The following is a 23958-nucleotide window of genomic DNA, read 5'->3' as shown; positions in this document are numbered from 1 at the left end:
TGCTGCTGAAACCTTCATCCATGTCTTTGTTGCCTTTAGACTTGGCTATTCTAACACTCCTGATCGATCACCCACATTCTACCCTCTAAACCTGAGATCATCCAAAACTCTGCTGCTTGTGCATTACGAGCTCTGGACTTCATAAAACTGTCTCTTTGAAGAGGGGTTTGTAACCTCCTAAGAAATATGCTTGGAGACAGGCCCATGTAACCTGCTTAGTATGGAGACAGTGACTCAAAAATCAAATTGAAAGTAAGGTGCATGTTTTAACACCTTGAGACAAAGGAGGAGCCAGCTGGCCCAGCGGCATATAGATCCACAGACTCTCGGTCAATCAGGCAGAGAGGTTTGGAGAAGCTGATCCACAACAGATGCTGCTATGCCAGGAGAAAAGGACTGTTTTTTGGGTTAATGACCAAGCAGAGTGCTGGTAAGGACAGATCCAGTCCCAGTTCTATTCTCTTTCAGCTGTCTTGGCCTTGAGGCTCTGGAATTTCCTCCCTAAACTGCTCCACTTCTCTACCTTTCTCTCCCTTTTCTTCTTTAGGATACCCCTTAAATTCCACCTGTTGAGAAAGCTGTTAGTCACCTGTCCTAACATCTCCTTAGGTGGCTCTGTGTTCAACTTAGATAACGCTCTAGTGAATTGGCTCGGGACATTTTGCTGTGTTAACAGGTGCTTTATAAATGCGAATTGTCATAGTTATGTTAGACTTGGGCTGTCAATTATTTCATCAGAAGTTTGAAGTGGAGTACAGGTCGAGTATCCTTTACCTGAATACTTCGGGGCTGATAGTATTTTGGATTTTAGATAATTTTGGTTTTCGGATACCGCTTATAAAATTACAATAGCCTAAGCAAGCTCTAGTCTAAAGTAAGTAAAATGGCTAGAAAAGAAAGCTGTATCACTGAAAAAACAAAGGTTGTGGAGTATTAAAGGCTGAGGCGTCGCTAGAGCATGCCTTACCACTGGAAGTCCATTCGATTATGCTCAGAAGGCTAAGTGAAATGACACTGGAAGATTCACCCTTCTGGGGTAGGGAGAAGAAATCCTGTTAAAGCCAAAGGGGGTTTGGGACTTTAAAACACAGGACTACATTTCCAGTGAGAGTGCAGAATTACGTATAAATGATGGGAGCTGGGATTTTCCGCTCCAGTTTGCAGCAGGCGTCATAAGTGGAAACGGAAAATATCGGGAAATCACAAAAACTTGTTTTCAAGTTGTCATAAAACCAGTTTGCGATCATCCGCTCTACCCATCATTGGCAGGCTGCGTCTCCTGCCGCTGCACGTTGGGAAGCTAATTTCAATACATTGGAATCTCACTATAAACCCTGCTCGCCGGAATCATCCCGCGCTCCCCGCCACCCCCCCCCACAACCCACCCCCCAAGGCTGCATCATGAGCTTGCGCCGACGTGTTTCACGATGCTGACAAGTTGCACTTCGCTCGGGACTTCGAGGTTTGTTTGCCTCCCTTGCTTCGGGCAGCACTCGCGGTCATCAGCACCAGGCTTCGCAGGCAGCACATCGCTTTTAGGGGGGAGCTCATGGGCAAGTCTCTACCTACCAGACCAGCTGTAAGGCATATTTGGCTTTTAAATGGCTGCAGGGCCTGGGCTTCATTGGGGAAGGGGAAGAAGGGAAAGGGCTGCAGGATGAGGGCTGTACTGGGGAAGGGGGATACCCCAGGGTATGTGTGGGGCCACATGTTGATCTGTGCAAGTGGCCTCAAGGTGGTGAGGGCTGAGGAGGCAGTCTTCAGAGGAGATGAGGCCAGGTGGAGATGTGAGGGTGTGTGTGAGAGAGTGAATGGTGATGTCCCCTGAGCTGGCAGTGAGTGAGATGCCAGTGAATGTGTGATGGGCTTGTGAGTGTGTGAGTTTAGAGTGATAAGATGGTTGATTTACCCTGGCTGCACAGATGGGATCATTCATCCTCTTTCTGCACTGGATGGCCAACCTCTTCTGTGCAGCATTGGCACTGACCCTCAAGCCAGAGCGGCAAGAGTGCTAGACCTCCTGCGGCCAGTGCAGGGGTAGAGGACACCACACAGGCCTCCAAAAGGCATTCCAGCAATGGGTCACTGAACTCTTCTTGGCTTTCAGGGCCATGTCTTCACTGGAGACATGGCCCTGAAAGCCAAGAAGAGTTCAGTGACCCATTGCTGGAATGCCTTTTGGAGGCCTGTGTGGTGTCCTCTACCCCTGCACTGGCCGCAGGAGGTCTAGCACTCTTGCCGCTCTGGCTTGAGGGTCAGTGCCGTCCTGGGCTGCAAGCATGAAGAACTGTGCGCATGACTGCAGTTTAGATAGGGCACCCGGAGTGAGGAAACAGTGAGGTAATGGCGTTGCGGGTGATTCAAGGCCGCCCACCAGTGAGATGACCTGTTTCCTGTGGCTGCATAATTAATGAGGCAGGAAGCGGACAATGCAGTGCAAATACCCACCATTGCGGCTGGCAGGAAAATGTCTTTTTTCACACTCGCCACCATACATAATGCAATTCTGGGACAATTCAGGCCGGGGTTTTCGGTTGTGTTCGCAAGTTAATAGGGAATACCTTTTCTGTAGCTTAGTGTAGTAGTTGCCTACTAAGTAATGTGCGAAGATGAATATTTTAGTTTGTTTGTTACAGTAAACATCTTAAAATGTGAAATCTTGGTATGTAATCCTTGCATTTGTCTCTGTGGAAAATTCATATCCCTTTAAGTTATTAGTCTCCATGGGGATTGTAATACCATGTCCTTAATCAAACAAAGTCCCATTCACCTAGCACCCCTGTGCTCGCTGACCTATAATGCTTCCTGTCAAGCATGGTCTTGATTTTAAAATTTTCATTCTCGTTTCTAAATCCCTCCATGACTTCGCTCCTCCCCATCTCTGTCATCTCTTCCAGCTCCACAACCGGATATCTGCACTTGTCTAATTCTGGCCTCGAGCACCCCTGATTTTAATCACTTCATCATGGGTGGTCGTATCTTCAGCTGCCAAGGCCCTATCCACTGAATTTTCCTCCTTAAACCACTCTGCCTTTTTCCTCCTTTAAGACACTCCTTAAACCGACCTCTTTGACAGAGTTTTTGATCATGTGCCCTAACGTTGTCTTGGTTCTATATTTTGGTTCTACAGCGGACCTGTGAAGCACCTTAAGAAATTTTATAACATTAAATGAAGCTACAGAAATACAAGTTATTTGTAGTCTATAGTTCAGGGATTGAGTTTCTTGTAAAGTTTTCTTCAAAACCCATCCCACTTAAAGCTTGAACCACTCATTATTCTGCACCACCTCCAGGGGTTGCATACCTCCTTTGTAGTCTGCTGACCAGAATTGTGTGCACAGAGCTTGTGATATCACCCAATGTTTTGATTGTTTTTTTTAAAAAACACGCTATCTCACCCCATCATTTAAACATTGATGGTGACAAACTTAAGAGTCATAGGGGTCTACAGCACAGAAAAAGGCCCTTTGACCCATCGAGTCTGCGTCGGTCAGACAAGTACCTAACTATTCTAATTCCATTTTCCAGCACTAGGCCCATAGCCTTGTGTGCCATGGCATCGCAAGTGCACACCCATATACTTCTTAAATGTTATGAGGGTTTCTGCCTCTACCACCCTTTCAGGCAGTGAGTTCCAGATTCCCACCACCCTCTGGGTGAAAAAATTCTTCCTCACATCCCCTCTAAACCTCCTGCCCCTTACCTTAAATCTATGCCCCCTGGTTATTGATCCCTCTTAACTATTACTCGCAGGATCTCCCTGTCCCAGTTCTATTCTCTTTCAGCTGCCTTGGCCTTAAGGCTCTGGAATTTCCTCCCTAAACAGCTCCACTTCTCTACCTCTCTCTCCCTTTTCTCATTTAGGGTACTCCTTAAATTCTAACTGTTGAGCAAGCTGTTGGTCACCTGTCCTAACATCTCCTTAGGTGGCTCTGTGTTTAACTTTGATAACGCTCTAGTGAATTGCCTCGGGACATTTTGCTGTGTTAACAGGTGCTTTATAAATGCGAGTTGTCGTTGTTGTGTTAGACTTGGGCTGTCAATTATTTCACCAGAAATCTGAAGTGGAGTACAGGTTGAGTATCCTTTATCTGAAACCTTTGGGGCTGATAGCGATTTGGATTTTAAATAATTTTGATTTTTGGATACCGCTTATAAAATTACAATAGCCTAAGCTAGCTATAGTCTAAAATAAATAAAATGGCTAGAATAGAAAGCTGTATCACTGAATAATGAATAGAGGGTACCTGTAATAAGTTTATTTTTGGCATGTTTACCACAAAAATCACAAGGTAAACAGTGCAGACAAATGACTAGACTTCCTGTGCTAAAGGTCGATAAGGTTAAAAAAAAGTGTGGGGTTTTTGGATGTTTTCGGATAAAGGATACTCGACCTGTACGCCTAACAAAAAAGGCTTTCACTCGTTAATTAATAAAAAGAGAGCCAGGGACTTCAAAGGGGAAATGTTAGTTTATTTACCTGCAAGAAAAATTCCAATTTCATACGTCCACCATTCAATACACATCATCAGCATGCTAGGAATTGCCAGCTGTATAAAACGGCCCCACTCTTGCAGGCAGTCAGTGGACCATCCTAGGCAAGAACAAAATGGTACAGTTGACACAATGTACAACCAAATATAGAAACTATCCAAGAAGTTTAGGAGGAAAGAAGGGAGGAGCAGGAAGAGAAAATTCTACGTCCAAGTTATGAATTGCAGCCTGGTCATTTTTAGGACAAAGTTGAATTCACACCAACTTTGTGATCTCAGTCATGCCCATCGTGCAATCTCAACGTGTGAAGGTTAACTGCTTCTCCTACAAAGAATGATACAAAACACTGGTGACGGGTCATCTTGGCTTCCAAAAAGCTTATAAACATTGATGTCTGGAAACGGATCACCTGCCTGACCACTCAAGGAAATGCAATAAATGGTGAGATACTGATCCACGAAGACCAGAATGTGATGGACTGGGTTACATGATTTAGCCTTGCTGAATTTTGCATAACCACTTCAGAACATAGAAGAAAGAGAGAAGGCCATGTTGGACCCTATGGTTACAACGCCTGCTTGCAACATCCTGACCATTTGGCCATCAGAACTGCCCGGCCATCCTTCACTGGTTTCCTACCAGAACTCTGCAGCTTCCTTATGGCTTATCGCCTCACAGAACTTGATATTAGTCCGCAGCAACCTCCCCCTCTTCTACGGGTTTCCACTTTTAGCAACTCTTCAGGACATGCATTCATAACTTTCAAATTCTGTTATCGTTCCTGAGGTAGTGATAGGGAAATACGCCACTCAGAGATGAAGTGAGCCATATGACCATACGGGGGATGGTCCCAGAGTTGATCGCGTCTCATCTAATTAGTGGCAGAGGTGCTATAATTTGCCGCAGCAGCTCTAAGCCAGGAGGGGATCCAGCTGCTCACACTTCCACATCTCATTGCTGCCCAGTGATTCTTGATGGAAAGTGTTTTTACACCGAGAGAGAACAAGATCAGACTTGGCTATAATCCCCTTAACAGTCAAATCTCTTGCTGGCATTCCCCATCTAAAATCACTTATTTAGTACTGGACAGCTGGCAGCACCCACGGGACCAGCCAAAGGATCAACTGCAACACATGGGTAGTAGTTAGGAGGCAGAGATCTGTAAGGCTGCATCCTGTGAATAAACCTACTATCAAGGAAAAGATCTAGGTCTGGTTTCGTACTTCACCATCTGGCTTGGATCCATCTAACATGCCAGTCTATGCTGGCATTTGTACTCCACACAAATCTCCTCCCAGACAAACATTAATTACCTGTCCAGGTCCCAACATACAACTTTTTCCATCGAATGTATATGAACAGGAGAATGCCTTGACAGTACTGAGACACAACATTGGCAGCAGCAGAGCCTCTGTATAAAAAAAAATTACATTCACTTGTTAAATGTGGTTCCAAATCTGCCAATTCAACAGAGAGCTTGCCTCATCAAAACCGGATTTGGAAGGATTTCGTTTTTATATATTAGCTGGCATAAAAGCATTTATAAAGCACATTTCATACCCTTGGGATGCCCCAAAGCAATTTATGACCAACAAAGTAAAGCCAAACTGTTGTAATGTGGGAAATGGGCTGCCCTTTTGGACCCAGTGAAGTCACATAAACAGCAATGGGGTAATGTCTTGGATCATTAGTTTTTTTGGTGTTGGACACCAGAGAAAGATCCTCTGCTCTACTTCAAAATAATATCCACTGGATCTTTTACATCTACCCAAGAGGGCAGGCGGGGTCTTGGTTTAACATCTCAGCCGAAAGATGGCACCTCTGACAATGCAGCAATCTCACTGCACTGCGAGTCTGGAGTGGGAAATTTCCGACTGATGCAAGGGCCCTACCCACATAGCCACAGCTGGCATAGCAACAACTATGCAGCCAGAGACAACAAAAATAAGGTTAGATAGGTATGATACTACATGGGCAATGGTGATCACGAGGCCAAAAAAGGTGAGTAATTTTTAAGTTTGTACAGAGTAACTCAGTGTACAGCATGCTTAAAATCAGTAACATAACCGAGGGATTGGGATAACAGTAAACTGGTCAACATTTTCTGTTGTAGGGTTATGAGGGGATCTCAATTCCTAGATGTGCCACCAATTCAAAGGCACTGGAGTTTATAGGTCCTTCATTGTATACTCTATACTGCATGGCCGTACGTTGTAAACCTTTCAGTTGTACTTTGATCAATTCATATAGTTTCCACTACTTCAAATAATGCAAGGAATTTTCAATGAGGTAACATGTATTTTTATCTCTTGGCTGGACATGGACCCCAAATTCCATTGCTGAGTGGGAACCTTTGTAATTCTTCCCAATACCATTGGAAAGTTATCTAGGGACTGAGTAATTTAATACAGAAATCCTGCTGAATTTTCACTCATTTCTGGTTGAACAACATTTCTGTCTATCCAACAGAGGCCAATGCCTGTCTGTCTTGGGGCAAGAAGAGTGTGAACCTTAACTAAGGCTGGAATTTAAAGCTGCTTCTCCAATTTTTGCAGCACAAATTTCCACAACGCATTTGATAAAGTGCCAAATCAAACTTTATTGCGGAAAATAAAAGCTCATTGTGTAGGGGTAACATATTGGCATGGACAGAGGATTGGCTAGCTAACAGGAAGTAGAGAGTAAGCATAAATGGGTCTTTTTTCTGGCTGTCACGAGTGGTGTGCCAGAGGGATCAGTGCTGGGGCCTCAGATTTTTACAATTTATATAAACGACTTGGATGATGAGACTGAAGGAATGGTTGCTAAATTTGCTGACTACACAAAGAGAGGTAGGATAGTAAATTGTGAAGAGGACATAAGGAGGCTACAAATTACATGGATAGGTTAAGTGAGTGGGTAAAAATCTGGCAAATTAAGTATAATGTGGGCAAATGTGAAATTGGCCATTTTGGCAGGAAGAAAGAAAGAGAAGCTTATTATCTAAATGGTGAGAGGTTGCAGAGCTCCGATATTCAGAGGGATCTGGGTGTTCTAGTGCATGAATCACAAAACGCTAGTATGCAGGTACAGCAAGTAATTAGGAAAGCTAACAGAATGTTATCATTTATTGTGAGGGGAATTGATCACAAAAGTAGGAAGGTAATGCTTCAGTTCTACAGGGCATTGGTAAGACCACATCTGGAATATAGTGTACAGTACTGGTCTCATTATTTAAAGAAAGATGTAAATGCAGAGTTCAGAGAAGATTTATTAGACTAGTACCAGGAATGGGCGGGTTGTCCTATGAGGAAAGGTTGGACAGGTTAGGCTTGTATGCACTGCATTTTAGAAGAGTAAGAGGTAACTTGATTGAAATCCTTAAGATCCTGAGGGGTCTTGACAGGGTGGATGTGGAGAGGATATTTCCTCCTGTGGGAGAATCTAGAACTCAGGGTCGCTCTATAGACCCTCTATGGCAATAATATGCTTCGTAATATAAGGGGACCAAAACTACACACAGTACTCCGTGTGTGGTCTAACCAAGGTTCTATATAATTGAAGCAATACTTCGCTACTCCTCTATTCAAATCCTCTTGCGATAAAAGCTAACATTCCATGTAATTGCCTGCTGTACGTGCATGTTAGCTCTCAGTGACTTATGGATAAGGACACCCAGGTCCCTTTGTACATGTACACTTTCTAATCTCTTACCATTTAAGAAATACTCTGCACATCTGTTCCTCCTACCAAAGTGGATAACCTCACATTTTTCCACATTATATTCCATCTGTCATGTTCTTGCCCACTCACTAAGTCTGTCCAAATCCTTTTGAAGTCACTTTGCATCTCCCTCACAACACACATTCCCATCTAGCTTTGTGTCATCCATGAACTTGGAAATATTACGTTTGGTCCCCACATCCAAATCATTGATATATAGTATGAACAGCTGGGGCTAAGTACTGATCCTTGGTACCGGACCATGAACCTAGAGATCATGAGTTCAAATCCCATCAAGGCAGGTTGAGGGGCAATAAATCTACTACATTTGTGACCAAGTAGCTGGGAAACAAGACTTACATTTATATAGTGCTTTTCATGACCACTGGACATCTCAAAGTGCTTTACTGTCAGTGAAATACTTTTGAAGAGTGGTCACTCTTGTAATGTAGGAAACACAACAGCCAATTTGTGCACAGCAAGCTCCCAATCAAAATAGAAATGCGATAATGACCAGATAATCTATTTTTGTGATGCTGATTGAGGGATAAATACTGACCAAGACACTGGGAATAACTCCCATGCTCTCCTTCAAAATAGCACGATACAATCTTCCACATTTGCGTGAGGGGGCAGACAGTGGCTCTGTTATACCACTCATCAGAGAAACAGAACCTCCGACAATGCAGCACTCCCTCAGAACTTCACTGGCAGCTTTGATCTTTTTTTGTGCTTGAACCCAGAATCTTGTGATTCAGAGGCAAGAATGCTACCAACTGAGCCACAGTCGACCCAAAAAAAAGACGACAATGAAAGGCGACAACGAAAGCTGACAGGTTACTGTAAAAAGCCAACTGGCTCACTAATGTACTTTGGGAAAGGGAAGTGGCCACTCCAATTTGAATGGTCCCGACCTACTTGTGGCTCCAGTGTCACACTATAACTGGTTGACTTTTGATACTATTTTTGAAGTGTAAAAAACTACTAGAGAAGGTCCCTCATTACTGTCTCAAGGCAACTAGGGATAAGGACCAATAGTAGGCTTATTAGCCTTAGCCGCATCTAGGAGGACTTCTTTTTAAATTACAGGACAAAAACAGAGGTCATCTCTAAATAGCGTGGCGTGGCTGCAAACTTGTTTATGGTTGGTTCGTTAATCAGTGTTCACCGTACCAGTATAACATTCTTGCGTGCATTATTTTTACATAGTTATTAACCTATTTACAACAAACAAATTAATTTGTGTGTTAAGAAGAGCATACACAGAAATAATAGGACTGCACTAATCGTATGTAAACCTCATCCGCGGAATGAGCCTCCTATCACACAAGATAGACGGGTTCAGTTTGGCTTCATGTTTTTTTAAAAAATTAGATTGAGAAACCCAGATGAAGGGTTAAGGCCTGCAGTGAAAGACCCCATCAAGGCTGAAACAATAAAATGGGAAATCGGAGGCTGAACCACCAAGAACTGCTTTTGCAAAACTCTTCCAGTGGCTAGTTACACAATAGTGTGTGCAGAACTTTAAACTCTCATCCTCGTTTTCAAATTCCTCAACACGTCCAGCCCCAACCCTCCAAGATATCTGCACTCTTCTAATTCTGGCTTCTTGAGCTTCTCCGATTTTCACCATTCCACCATTAGAGGCTTTGCCTTTCAGCTGCCAATGACCCAAGTTTTGGAATTCCCTCCCTAAACCTCTCTGCTCTCTCTCCTAACTTTAAGACACTCCTTTAAAACCTGCCTCTAAGTAAGCTTCTGGTCACCTGTCAAGTTTTGTTTGATAAAACTCCTCTGAAGTTTCTTGGGATATTTTACTATGTTTAAAAGATGCTGTGAGTTCCTATTTAGGTTGGAAGTGAGTGCCCCCAAGTACAAATTTCTAAATCTGCATGTAAGCAGACAACTGAATTTTTGGGCTACATGCACTCTTAACTATGCCCCACTAGGCGGGCCTAACCGTTTGTATCCCACAATTTGCTTTCCCAAGTTTTTGCTTTTTTTTTCCTCAGCATAGAGCAGGAGGAGGCTATTCAGCCTCTCAAAAGCTTGCTCTACCATTCCTTTAGATCATGGCTGATCTGTGTCCTAATTCCATTCACCCTCCTTGGTTCTGTTACCTTCTATAGCTTTCCCCAAGAAAGATCTCTCAATCTCAGCTTGTGAAATAATCAATTGGAGAATTTTGATGGGGCGGTTGAAGTGGAGGGCTGTAGAACTCATTTGCTCTCCCCTTCAAGCAAACGATGGGGGGTGGGGCAGAAGGGGTGATACGGGAGAAATGAAAACAGATATACAGGGAAAGGCCTATCGCAAACAGGTGACTAGAGTTTGCATTTTTCTTTGAAAAAAAGGAAAGAATTATATGCTACTTACGGCACTCCCAGCGTTAGCACATACAGCAAGATGTAATTTATCACAGCGTTAAAAATGTTGGCTGCGAAACCAGTGAAAATCTGTGGCAGAATAATCCCCTGGAATGGGAAGAAACAATAAACCAGTTCTTGCTATTTCCATTTAGCTTATCAAATAGACAGTGAAATGGGAAGAGACATGATGGATAAAATTTAAAGCAGAGAAGCATGGAAGTAACGCTTTTTGAGTGTAAGAACAAGAGGAGGTGATATAAACAAAATGTTATAATTTCTAAAGGGGGACGGTGGGGGCGCAGGAAAATATGGACCTGGGGTCTCTAAAGATGGCAGGACAAGTTGATAAGGCTGGTACAGAAACAGGGGTCCTTGGCTTTATCAATACGCATAGTACTAACACTTGTTACGTTAAACCTTTACCAACCACCAGTTAGGCCTCAGCTAGGTTACAGTGTCCAAATATGGGCACCGCACTTTAGGAAGGATGTCAAGGCCTTGCAGAAGGCAGGGAGGAGATTTACTAGAAAAGATGCTGGGGTGAGGGACTTCAGTTAGGTGGAGGGACTGGAGAAGCTGGGATTGTCCTCCTCAGAGCAGAGATCGTTAATGGGAAATTTAACAGAGGTGTTCAAAATTAAGAGCCATCTGGCAATAGGATCAGTAACTAGAGGAAAGAGATTTAAGGTAATTGGCGAAAGAACCAGATGGGAGTGGGGGATGCGGAGAAATTCTTTTTAACCCAGCGAGTTATGATCTAGAATGCAATTCCTGAAAGGGTGGTGGAAGTAGGGTCAACGGTAACTTTCAAAAGGGAATGGACGAATACTTGAAAAGTAAAAACATGCAGGGATTTGGAGAAAGAGAGATGGAGTGACACTGATTGGATAGTTCTGCCAAAGAGCTGGCATGGACACATTGGGCCAAATGGCCTCCTTTGCTGTATAATTCTATAATGGCCTGGATGGACATGAGGAACATGCCCTGGAACACAGATTAAATACCTCTCAGTTTATCTCAACTGTACTGCCTGCAGAAGGGGGAAAGGCTTTTGTCAGGCTCATGTTGCTAGGTTTCTAGCAGTTGGAGAGCAATGTTGAAGACTATTTAGGAATAAGCGACATGAATAAGTGGCTCATTGAAAGAAAAAGGAAAAATGAAATGAGGCATTGTCCTTCTTGTAACCCTGCGATTTCTTTGGAGAGGGGAACCAACTGAGGCCAATTGTCAGGTAAAATGTTGGGCAGAGTGAAAGCCTTCAGAGGATGTTTCACACAAATGTAAAGGGTAACCTTTCTTCCCTCTGGTGCATTTTCAACTCCATAACTTTCTACGTAGAAACACATAGTATAAAATTGCAGAAAAGGCATGTTTCTACTTGTGGGCGAGACCAGAACTAGGAACGTAAATAGAGGATAGCCAACAATAAATCTAATCGGGAATTCAGGAGAAAGTACTTTACCTAGAGAGTGGTGAGAATGTGGAACTCATAACCAAATGGAGTGCATGAGGTGAATAACACAGATGCATTTAAGGGGCAAGTTAGGTAAACACAGGGGGAGAAAGGAAGAGGGTTATGCTGTGTTATGATCACCAGCTGAGGTTACCACTGGACAAGCCTGATTCCAGGGTGGAGCTCAGAGCCTGATAGATGGGGAGGTTGTGGCATAGTGGTATTGTCACTGGACTAGTATTCCAGTAACCCGGATAATGCTCTGGAGGCCCAGGTTCGAATCCCACCACAACAGATGGTGAAATTTGAATTAAATTAAAATTCAATTAGATTTAGAATTAAATGTCTAATGATGACCATGAAACCATTGCCAATTGTCGTAAAAACCCATCTGGTTCACTAATGTCCTTTAGGGAAGGAAATCCGCCCTCCTTACCTGGTCTGGCCTACACGTGACTCTTAAAATGCCCTCTGAACAAGAGCAATTAGGGATGGGCAATAAATGGTGGCCTAGCCAGCAATGCGCACATCTCATGAATTTAAAAAAACCTAACATTTATTTGTCCATTTAGATACGTGGAGAGGGGCTACCAAACAGAGTTACTGCAGTCAGCTAATGAACTTTTAACAAAAGCATAAAATGTTTATTAAACAAGAAAAAACGAACTATATTTACAGATATATACAGATTTGTAAGGATAACACAAGCTATCTTATAGTCTAATGTTCCCAGTAAGTACACAGTCCATGTAAACCAATAGACACCACGTAGTCAGACACATCACACTTTGAGGTGGCATCTGTCACTATGTTTCAATTGGATGCTGTGGATCTCTCCTCAACTCGCCCCAGAAGCTTGTCACACCATGAGCCAACCGGTCTCACTGCACTCAGTCTTTCACACGAGGGTTTCTAATTTCCACTTTCCAAGAACTCGCCTTGGAATCTTCTCCCAAACCAACGCTTTCTCTCAGACGCCTTCCACAAAGATTCACCTCCAGGGTTTCAAACTCTCTTTCCGACATTCCTCTCCCCTGGGTCACCACATGCATTCAAGCTGTCTTCCACGCATTCTCTCACTGACACAGCCGTCAACAGTACACCTCTGCATCACATGCCCATAGCAAGGAGTTACAGACCTTCAGTTGTCTCTTTGTACCTTTTGACTTCTCAAATCTTTATCTCTTTAAACTTGAAGCCTTTCACTTTAACTTCACTTAACAGGACTTTTTCCCATGTTCTTGTCCTTCCTTTGACTAGAAGGTCTGCTTGGGACCTTCTCCTGTTCCACACCCCTGGATTCCTGAGTTTTTCTTTAGCGGGGGACTTGCTATCTGTCTCCTTTGCTTTAGTCTCTCCTGCAGCTACTTTCAACCAACTTTATCTTGGAACTAGCTATCTGCCCTTCTAGGTTGCTTTTGCTTGGCAACTGTCTTCAAAACTGAACTCAAAATTGCTTTTCTAGATCTTTGTGTCTGTGTGTCTGTGGGAGGGACCTGCCTCTCTGCAAGCCTGTTGCTAGGCAACAGCACTGTTTTTTCTACTCTTGTTTAACTTCTTAAGTCGTAAAACTCATTAGAAATGCAGGCACCTTTTTAAAGTGAAACTAAAACTCAATTTGATCTTTTCTTAACACACAGATATAGAAATACAAATCAAACATTAAACATTAAAAGCTAAAACTCATTCCTAACATCCACAAATATCAATATAACTTACTTAAGCTGTCTCCATTTCCTAACAGCTAATAGGATGAGATGAAGTAGCATGGGAGGAGGCTCACCAAGCACAAAAAAATAATTGAGGCAAGTTTGCCTGAAAAACCTGTTTTGGGGCTAATGTAAGCCCATGAAGTACACTTATTTGCTCACTAATAAAGGAAATTACTCCAGGTGGTATGCTGTCAGAACAGGTTTGTCTCAAGACAAGAGTGAGAATGTGTCTGGGATGATGGGACTGTCACTCCTCCCTCTTGTTGGGAGACAGGTAACCTTTTGCTCTTCACCTCCCCACAAAGGTATTGCTAAAATCAGCAACTTAGCAGATGGAACCCTCTTCTATTACTATGGCACTTGACATAGTTTGTATTTCCAAAGTCACCCAATTTATTGATTACAGCCAAACTTCAAACCAACAGAAATGAGTCAACTCTGCATTTGGTAATATTTCACAAGTCCTGTGCATTTTCAAAAATAAAGTTAAACCTTCATTCATTAAACATACCTGATTCTGAAGGTATCTGCTCTCTAATTCATAAAGAAATGTTGCCTAAGAAAGAAAGGTGAAAAATAAAATTACTAAAAACAAATATGTAGCTGACATTGACGAGATGGACAATAAACTTACATTTGGACTTTCTTTAAAAACTTGAATCTGACCTGCATAGAACCTGCCACTTGCAATGGGCCAAATTGTAAGAGAATACAGCTTTAGAAACTGAATGGGCTTTTTACATTTAAACACCTTTTTCTAGATAGCCAATTGCTGAAGGATTGTACTGAGCCAATCTTTACTCAGCCTTACATTTATTTACAGAGTTGAACGTTACGAGCATACACCTCCTAACTCAACCACACAGTTTCAACAAGTGTCTCTTTATATGTGCTCAAGTGAAACCTCAGTCAATGATCTCCTCCTGCATACAATTCAATACAATTAAAATACAATTCACATGCTGCTATAACCTGCTGAGTTTCTGACTAGACTTCATTGCACTTCTGGTTCCTCAGCTTCATTTAGTTGCTGTGCTGGGTCCAGGACACAAGCCCACTTTCTCCGAAGTAGTTCATTTTTCTGCTGCTTATGGTGAGATAGCAGCTATGTCACTGGACTAGTAATCCAGAGGCTCAGTCCAATGCTCTGGGGACATAGGTTCAAATCACACCATGTAAGCTGGTGGAATTTAAATTCAATTAATTAATAAAATTAATTAATAAAAATTCTGGAATTGAAAGCCAGTGTCAGTAAGGATTACCATTAAACTCTCAATTGTCATAAAAACTCATCTGGTTCACTAATGTCCTTTAGGGAAGGAAATCTGCCACTCTTACCTGGCCTGGCCTACATGTGACGCCAGAGGCGCAGCAATGTGGTTGACTCTTAAGTGCTTTCAAGGGCAATTAGGGATGGGCAACAAATGCTGGCCTTGTCAGTGACCCCCACATCCCATGAAAGAATAAAAAACTTCCAAGGACACTGCTGTTTTCTAATGATTTCTAGTACCTGCTGCTGAGTTCAGTTTTCTCACGAGTAGGATTCTGTTGGTTTCCATGCTACTCAGACGTCTGCTGTGCTGCTGCCTAATGGCATTCGCTCATCCTTTTGCACCTACTTCCCATCCTATTTCTGATGTACCTCTGCGGGGGTACTGGATCCATTGGTGTGCGTTCTACTGTTGACCGATGCCACTACTCATCTCAGCTGGATTACTGAATACTGGCTCACCTTCAACTCTCCTCGCCTCATTTTCCATATAAAAACGACTAGCATGGCAGCCACCAATACTTTGCCCGTCTAGCAGCTCCTGGCTTACTTAGCCTTCACGCTGGTCTCGGAAGCCGGATTACAGTTTGTTGGTGCTCCACCCTGTCTAGAAGGCAACTTGACCCCGCCACAGGATTTATGAAATCTGTCTTGTGTCCTCCCTCGCAACCAGAACAAATTCACCTTAAAACGCGATGTGCCCATTCACATGTGCATTTTGGTACCTGAGCCTCTTACTTTCTAACTCTACTTTCTCTCCTGTCTCCTCCCTTGCTTGTTAACCACCATACTTCCTTTCAATCTCTCCTCAGGTACTTTTCACCTAAAATCCCTAAACCAAACATTCACGATTCCTCCACACTTCTACTCCCGTTCCAGACTGAACTCCATTATGGATAAGCTCAGAGCTTTCCCTCTCGGCCTCTCTGACGGACTCACTGAGATAGTCATTGTTGCCTCTTCATGAGCAGCAGCCCCAACTGCCCCCTCCTCCTCAATTGATCTCCCCCAACCAACACTCAGGGCTAATCTTGACAACCTCCTTCTCGTTTCACTCACCTACCCCACCACTGACCCTATACACTCTGCCAGTGAATCAGTTCTCACTGCCCCTCACCACGTTTTCTTATGGAATCTTAGTTTACTTGCAAACAAGGCCCTTGCCAACCATGACCTTATTATAGATGATCACCTTGTCATCATGACCTTGCTAAAAAATTCAAGGTGTGAGCATGGGTGATGACACCTTGCCTCTTTCTGAAGCCTCTCCACCTTGCCCTCTCAGCTAAGTTTGCTACCACCCTGATCCTCCCTTATTATCTCCCTCTGTACACACTCTCCTACCCATATTCACAGCCACCCCCTAAGCCCTACCATCTCATGACTTCTCGATTGCCATCATGCTAATCATAGACATGGCCATCTCTGATCACTTCCATGTAGCCCTCACATCGCCAAGCAATTCCTTGTGTCTGCCCTGGGAAAATGCTCTCCCAGGAGTCATTTACAACAACACACTCAAACTCCCATACCAAGCAAGAAGCTCCTAGGTTCAAAGGTCTGTGATGAGCTGCAATGGTCCCAAACCACGCACAAGATGTCTGGAAGAGGGAATATCAGCTGGCATTGCTGCTTAGAATTCAGTAATTCCACTGGGAAGTCTGCAAGTGTGGACATTGGGCGAAAACAGGGTTGGTTTTCGGCGTGATGCTCTGCATGATCACATCAGGCTGTCAGGGCTCAAATTTGTTTGCACGTGAACAATGCCCACGTGGATAAGGTGCTGATCTTCAGAATCACCAGGTTTTCATGTCTTTGCAAGGCTTAATGTATGTAGAGTAATAGCAAATGCAGCAGCATGAACACCATGCCAGTTGATACAAGCCAACACCACCCAGATTGGGATCAAACTGGCAAGGTCCTCTCCATCATGTGGCTCAGTATCACATCAGGCAATTATTAACCCACAGAGTAACTTTCCTTTATTGGACTCAACTGTTCCACATTTCAGCTAAACAACGGTCTTCAGTGCAGTTATGAGTCTTGTGCCATCTATAATAATTTACTTACGGGAAGACCAGGAATAAATATCTTCACATAGAGTTGTGTTAAACTGCAAGAAAAATAAAAGATGCTGGTAACAATAGGGTAACAACAGACCACCAATGGTAAACTGAAAATACAAGCGGGAAGGTCACGCAATGCTCAAAACACATTGTGACAATCCAGCATTCAAGGGCATGAAGCAATCTGGACTGGTGTTTAACAAGTATTGATGCAACTCCGAACAATATGATTAGTTTAAACTACACGAAAGGCCATCATTCAAACTGAATTCTGTGGGTTCTGTGATTTGGAGAAAACGTCTTTAAAAAAAGAGTAAAAGACCAGAAATTCATGTGATGTGGTTTTAAAAGTGTAACTGCTTGTGTTAATGTCATGGTCTCTCCGTTCCCTCTCCCTCCACTTCTCCCTTCCATTAATTACAGGAAACAGTCCATGTTTTACATGTTAGCTAAAACAAAACTGCAAAATTTTAAGGAGGCCCTGGCACAGAAAGGGAAATCTGTTTGCAGCCTGTAACAAGGTTTTCAGGGACTGGAAAGTTCCCAAGTGGTTTTGAAGCCAGTGACACCAGCAGTTTGCAATGGATAGAATGTTACTGCTAACTAGAAACATAAGAGCAGCCTAACAACTGCACCCTCAGTTCTTCATGGTGACTAATGGATTGACAAATTTTTTGCAAGGCTATTATTTTCTATTCAAAAAGACAGTACTTTGAAGAAAAAATATTCCCCTTATACTACTATTGTCTGTCATACAGCCACAGAAGGTTACAAAAGCATTCATGTCAAGAGAAAAGAAAGCAGACATATTCTTAAATGAGAACAAGACTCCAACTTACCTATGACAGAGTGACCATGACTGACTGGCTGGCTGTGGGGAAGGACTAGTGACTACAACCTTCAACCTATCCACCCTACAAAGGCCATGGGGGAGTAAGTGCCCAGAAAGGGGAGAGTAGGTCCCCTAATACGAGTTAAGCTTGTGTGCCAGCTGTGGTTCATGGGTGGTGCTTTCACCTCTCGAGTCTGAAGGTTGTGGGTACAAGTCCAATCCAAAGACATAACCTTGACCTTTTTATTCATTCATGATATGTGGGTGTTACTGGCTGGGCCAGCATTTATTGCCTATCCCTTGGTGACTGACACTGCAGTGCAGTACTAAGGGAATATTACACTGTTGCAAATGCCATTGTTCAGCTAAGGCGTTTAACAATGGTTCTATCTGTCCTCGCAGCTGGAGAAAATATGCCCCACTCAAAGAGCCTGGCAATTCTCCCAGTGTCCTCATTTAACCAACATCCACAGTCATTTACAACAACAACAAAAATAGCTGGAAAAACTCAGCAGGTCTGACAGCACCTGTGGAGAGGAATACAGTTAACATTTCGAGTTCGTATGACTCTTCATCAGAACTTCCTAGTTCTGATGAAGAGTCATACGGACTCGAAATTTTAACTGTATTCCTCTCTGCAGATGCTGTCAGACCTGCTGAGTTTTTCCAGATATTTTTGTTTTTGCTTCAGATTTCCAGCATCCACAGTATTTTGCTTTTATCCACAGTCATTTATCTCATTGCTGTTTGTGGGAACTTGCTGTGCACAAATTGGCTGCCATACTTCCCTGTGTGACTGTACACGAATGGCTGTAAAGCATTTCAAAAATGTCTTTTTTGCTTTGAACAGCAGCCTTCAAAATCAAGTTCTTTCTTTTTAAAAAAAGACAAATGTGTTCGCTTGTTAAATGCCCTATTTCGCCCACCATTCCCAACCAACTGGACGATACATGGCCAGTTGTCTGTGTTTTCCCAATACTGGATTCCAGGTGGTTCCCAGAGCAAGATACATTGGCTTAACCTCTCATTTCCCTACCTTGCCACTGCTTGATTCTTACCCAGATGAGACTGGGCTTCTCTCCAAGTTAAATCTGACCTGTTACCTGTGAACTATCATCCCAATACTCAGCTGCTTCATGTGCACTAAGCTGCTCTTTCATTAGCCTGAGCCCACAGAGGATTTTCTTTCTAAAAAAATGTCCCACACTCAAAGACCACAGAAGATACAGGGACACTCACTTGGCCACCTCGGGAGGCTGCTTGAAAGCCAACAGGATGTGCTCGATGTTAATGAAGAGCGCCCAGCAGGGAAAGCAGGCTATCGTGAGAATGAGAATCCCTCTTTGGAGAATCACGCCAATTCGCTTCAAGTTTTTACTACCAAATGTCTGAAAATCAGAACAAAAATAAACTTTTGATTTTTGTTGCAGAGCTGCATGGTCTTTTGGATCAATTACATAGCTCCATTGGGTACAATCATTTCTCTCAAAAGAGTAACTGCAACAAAGTACTTTGCAACAAAAAAAAACTTGTAACTCATGCACTTTTATGTAACATTACAGATCATGCCCAGTAAAAAGAGAAGGTTCAGATGATAAGTCCAAAGGGAATGTTACAATCCAAGGAACTGCAAGAAAACAGTTTTCTAAAAAGGACACATTAACTTCAAGTGGACTGATTCCAGTTTCTTATGCATGTATTACGTTATTTAACATTCGATGCCTTGCAGCTTAAAAAGTTGTTTTGCCTGTGGGAAGTGGTTGAATGACTGGTATTTTCTGTTGTCTGAGGTGATGGGAGATAAAGCAGACACCTTACAGATTCTCCAGTATATAGTGTTTGAGAAATTTGTTGGAGGGGCGGGTTTGGGGATGGGGGAGGGGAAGAAAGAGGTGATTCAACAAGCCATCTATGGTAGACATTAAAGCAATAGGTTACAGTTTATAAGAGACTCATTTATAGAAACTGTGAGAAAAAGATGCCAAAAAACAGAACCATAACTCCAGTTACTTTGACAGTTTGGCTTTTAATAAATATCATAAAAAGGGATTTCTTGTTGTGTTTCCTAGGGGCACTAGCCAGAAGCAGAGCCAGGGAATGTGGAGGCGGCTGGTTTAAGCGGTTTTGAAGTCGGATGACTTGGGCAGGCTCCAGGTATACATCACACATTCAGTTGTGAAATTAGCAATTAACTTGTCTCCTGATCTTTTCACAAGTGACTTTCCATCTGTTTGTTAGAGGCAGAATACTGAGGGTGGACACTTGGACTGTAAGACTAGCAACTGGGCTGAACTGATGTAGGAGTAGAGTACTAGGACCAGGGGTTCAGGAAACAAAATAATTTTCAACAACACCTTCAAGCAGTTAGGTTGTGAAAATTCAAACATCTGGGAAAAAAAAGATTGTAGAGAAACTTAGTGTGAGTTCCCCAAGATTCCATTATTTGGTTTTTCCCTTTATTTATTGATATTTTGTCTTGCAGGCATATTCTGCAGGATTATGGGGTCAGTTTCCACATGTTTGTTTGCAATATTCAGCACTCCAGGGTTCCAGTGCTACCATTGTACTGTCAGCTGTTTGTTCAGTGCCAAGTCAAAAACTTACCCAACACTGGCAGCTACCAGTAAAATCTTGGCATGATTCACCCTCCTCCTGAGCTGCTCACTGAGGTTCCACCCAATGGTGTTCAATGTTTATGACCTATTCACCCAAGCGGAACTTCAAATAACATTATCTATCTGACTAGGTCATTATTTCCAGTTCCAAGGTACACACTTGTCCCCACTGTTCTATGAACTTTGAAAGCTTTACTACATTCAAAGGCCCAATTAAAAACACAAGTTACTCAATAGACTAAAACTTCCAAATGGCAGGCTGTTCCAATAACTTTTTTCAAAAACAATTTTTGGGATATGAGTGTTGCTGGCAAGGTTAGCATTTATTCTAAACTGTCCTTGTGAAAGTTCAGGCAGAGAGTAGCTGAACCATACAGGCTTGAATTATTCTGGGTTTCATCCCATCTCAAGCAGGGAAGGAAGCAATTTTTTTTTGGAAAAATACACTTTATTCATAAAATATCTGGAAGAACATTCCAAACCATTTCAAAATCACCATCACATAAGTACAATCAGATTCAACTTTTACACATGTATCTCAAGGTGCATCAATACAACCAATGAATATTACAATCATTTCAATATGGTCAATGCAGACAATCAGACAATGGTATTGGAGTTATCAACATACATCATGTTGCACTCTGAGGTGCTTCAATACAATTATAATACAATTAGTATTCATTGCATACATTCATAGTGAGCTGTACAGCCTGAGGGGCTCTCAACAGTTCCCAGCCCCTCGGTGCACTGTGGCAGAAAGGTCTTAGACAGCGACCTTTCCCCATTGCGCCTTTGCAGCAGCTGCCCCAGTGCGTCCCTCAGCACGTAGTCCTGGACCTTGGAATGTGCCAGTCTGCAACACTCGGTCGGGGACAACTCTTTGCGCTGGAAGACCAACAAGTTTCGGGCAGACCAAAGAGCGTCTTTCACCGAGTTGATGATCCTCCAGCTGCAGTTGATGTTTGTCTCGGTGTGTGTCCCTGGGAACAGCCCGTAGAGCACAGAGTCCTGTGTCACAGAACTGCTCGGGATGAACCTCGACAGAAACCACTGCATCTCTCTCCAGACCTTCTTTGCAAAGGCACAATCCACAAGGAGGTGAACAACGGTCTCATCCCCACCACAGCCACCTCGAGGGCAACGTGCCAAGGGGGTAAGACTCCTGGCGTGTTGGAAGGATCTGACGGGGAGGGCCTTTCTCACCACCAGCCAAGCTACGTCTTGGTGCTTGTTGGAAAGTTCCGGTGTTGAGGCACTCTGCCAAATGACTTTGACAGTCTGCTCGGGGAACCATCCCACAGGATCCACCCTCTCCTTTTCCCACAGGGCCTCTAAGACGTTACGTGCCAACCTCTGCCTGATGGACTTGTGGTCATAGGTGTTTCTCTGCATAAATTTTCCCACGAGGGACAGGTGGTACGGCACGGTCCAACTACTTGGAGCGTACCGTGGCAGCGTGGCCAGACCCATCCTTCGCAACACCGGGGACAGGTAGAACCTCAGCACATAGTGACACTTGGTGTTTGCGTAACGAGGGTCTACGCACAGCTTGATGCAGCCGCACACAAAGGTGGCCATCAGTATGAGGGCGATGTTGGGCACGTTTTTCCCCCTTTATCTAGAGGCTTGTACATCACATCCCTGTGGACATGATCCATTTTCAACCTCCAGATAAAGCGAAAGATGGCTCGGGTGACCGCCATCGTGCAGGAGTCTGGAATGGGCCAGACCTGCGCCACGTAAAGCAACAGCGAGAGTGCCTCACACCTGATGACCAGGTTCTTACCCGCAACAGAGAGGGAGCGTCGCTCCCACATGCCCAGTTTTCTTTTCACCATAGACACTCGCTCCTTCCAGTTTCTAACACATGCCCCAGTCCCTCCGAACCATATCCCCAGCACCTTCAGGCCATCAGCCCTGACGGTGAAGGGGACAAAGGATCGGTCAGCCCAGTTCCCAAAGAACATGGCCTCGCTCTTCCCACGATTTACCTTGGCTCCTGAGGCCAGTTCGAACTGGTCGCAGATGTGGATCAGTCTGCGCACCGACACCGGATCAGAGCAGAAGACGGCGACATCGTCCATGTACAGGGAGGCTTTGACCCGAGTGCCTCCACTGCCTGGGATCTTCACGCTTTTTATGCCCAGATCCTTCCTGATGGACTCAGCAAAGGGTTCGATGCAACACACAAAAAGGACCGGGGAAAGAGGACAGCCCTGCCTGACTCCAGATTTAATCGGAAAGCTATCTGATTCCCACCCATTGATTGAGACTGCACTACTGATGTTAGTGTAGAGCAGTTGGATCCAATTGCGAATTCCCTCCCCAAACCCCATTTTGGAGAGCACATCCACCATGTAGGTGTGCGATATTCTGTCAAAGGCCTTCTCCTGATCCAGGCTGATGAGGCAGGTGTCCACACTCCTGTCCTGCACATAGGCAATCGTATCCCTGAGCAGCGCCAGGCTGTCAGAGATCTTCCTGCCCGGCACAGTGCAGGTCTGGTCAGGATGGATCACCAATTCTGGAGCAGACTTGACCCGATTGGCAATGACCTTGGACAGAATCTTATAGTCCACATTCAACAGTGAAATGGGTCGCCAATTTCTAATTTCCTCCCTTTCCCCCTTGTGCTTGTAGATGAGGGTGATGATGCCTTTCCTCATGGATTCTGACATACTACCGGCCAGGAGCATACTCTCGTACACTCCTAGCAGGTCTGGGCCGATCAAGTCCCACAGAGCCGAATACAACTCCGCCGGCAAGCCGTCGCTTCCAGGAGTTTTACTCTTCTCGAAGGACTCAAGGGCCTTAGTCAGTCCGTCAGGAGTTAGCGGTTTGTCCAGGCTCTCCTGTGTACTGTCGTCTAAGACCTCCGTGATAGAGGACAGGAAGGACTGGGAGGCTGTGCTGTCTGTGGGCTTCACATCATACAATCCGGCATAAAAGGATTTGCTGATCCTCAAAATGTCAGACTTCGATGACTTTACTGAGCCGTCTTCTTCCTTCAGGCTGCTGATCACAGACCTCTCTGTGTACCTTTTGGAAGAAGAAACGTGAGCACGTCTCATCCTGTTCCACGGAGCGGACTCTGAACCGGAAGATGTTCTTAGGCTTGCTGGCTCTTCACCTCCTGGAGTTCCTCCTTGACATCGACCCCCATCGGCTGCAGCCGGAGCAGGTTCTGCATGTTTTTCTGGAGTCAGGACATTTCCCTCTGTTCCTTTCTAGCTTTCTGGGCACCTTTGAGGATGAAAAACCTCTTGATGTTTCCCTTGACCGCTTCCCTTCAGTGTGTCAGGGACTCAAAGAGGGGTTTCACGGTCCTCCAACCTTTGTAATCCCTCTTGAGCTCCTCAATGTTCTCTGGGGTCAGCAGTTGCATGTTTAGCTTCTATGCAAGCAGGGAAGCAATTCTTTTGAGTTATCAACAGTCACAGAT

General features: G+C 44.0%; 1 protein-coding gene and 1 long non-coding RNA gene across 4 annotated transcripts in view; one reads left to right on the top strand and one right to left on the bottom strand.

The window, feature by feature from the left end:
- Positions 1–23958, top strand: part of LOC144684414 (uncharacterized) — a 52960-nt gene that overhangs the window by 9326 nt on the left and 19676 nt on the right. The gene's annotated exons all lie outside the window — the stretch shown is intronic.
- LOC144684413 (multidrug and toxin extrusion protein 1-like) overlaps positions 1–23958 on the bottom strand; it is a 52111-nt gene that overhangs the window by 12963 nt on the left and 15190 nt on the right. For all 3 annotated transcript variants that reach the window (XM_078548176.1, XM_078548177.1, XM_078548178.1), the window contains exons 4-9: positions 19138–19286; positions 17071–17113; positions 14242–14286; positions 10573–10670; positions 5808–5905; positions 4481–4594 (exon numbers count right to left, since the gene is read on the bottom strand). In XM_078548176.1, coding sequence (XP_078404302.1) covers positions 4481–4594; positions 5808–5905; positions 10573–10670; positions 14242–14286; positions 17071–17113; positions 19138–19286 — 547 coding nt within the window. The remainder of the gene's footprint in view (positions 1–4480; positions 4595–5807; positions 5906–10572; positions 10671–14241; positions 14287–17070; positions 17114–19137; positions 19287–23958) is intronic.

This window comes from Cetorhinus maximus, chromosome 9, assembly GCF_964194155.1.
Source record: "Cetorhinus maximus chromosome 9, sCetMax3.hap1.1, whole genome shotgun sequence".
Taxonomy (NCBI): domain Eukaryota; kingdom Metazoa; phylum Chordata; class Chondrichthyes; order Lamniformes; family Cetorhinidae; genus Cetorhinus; species Cetorhinus maximus.
Note: the sequence above shows the minus strand (reverse complement) of the source record. Positions and strands in the feature narration are given on the sequence as shown.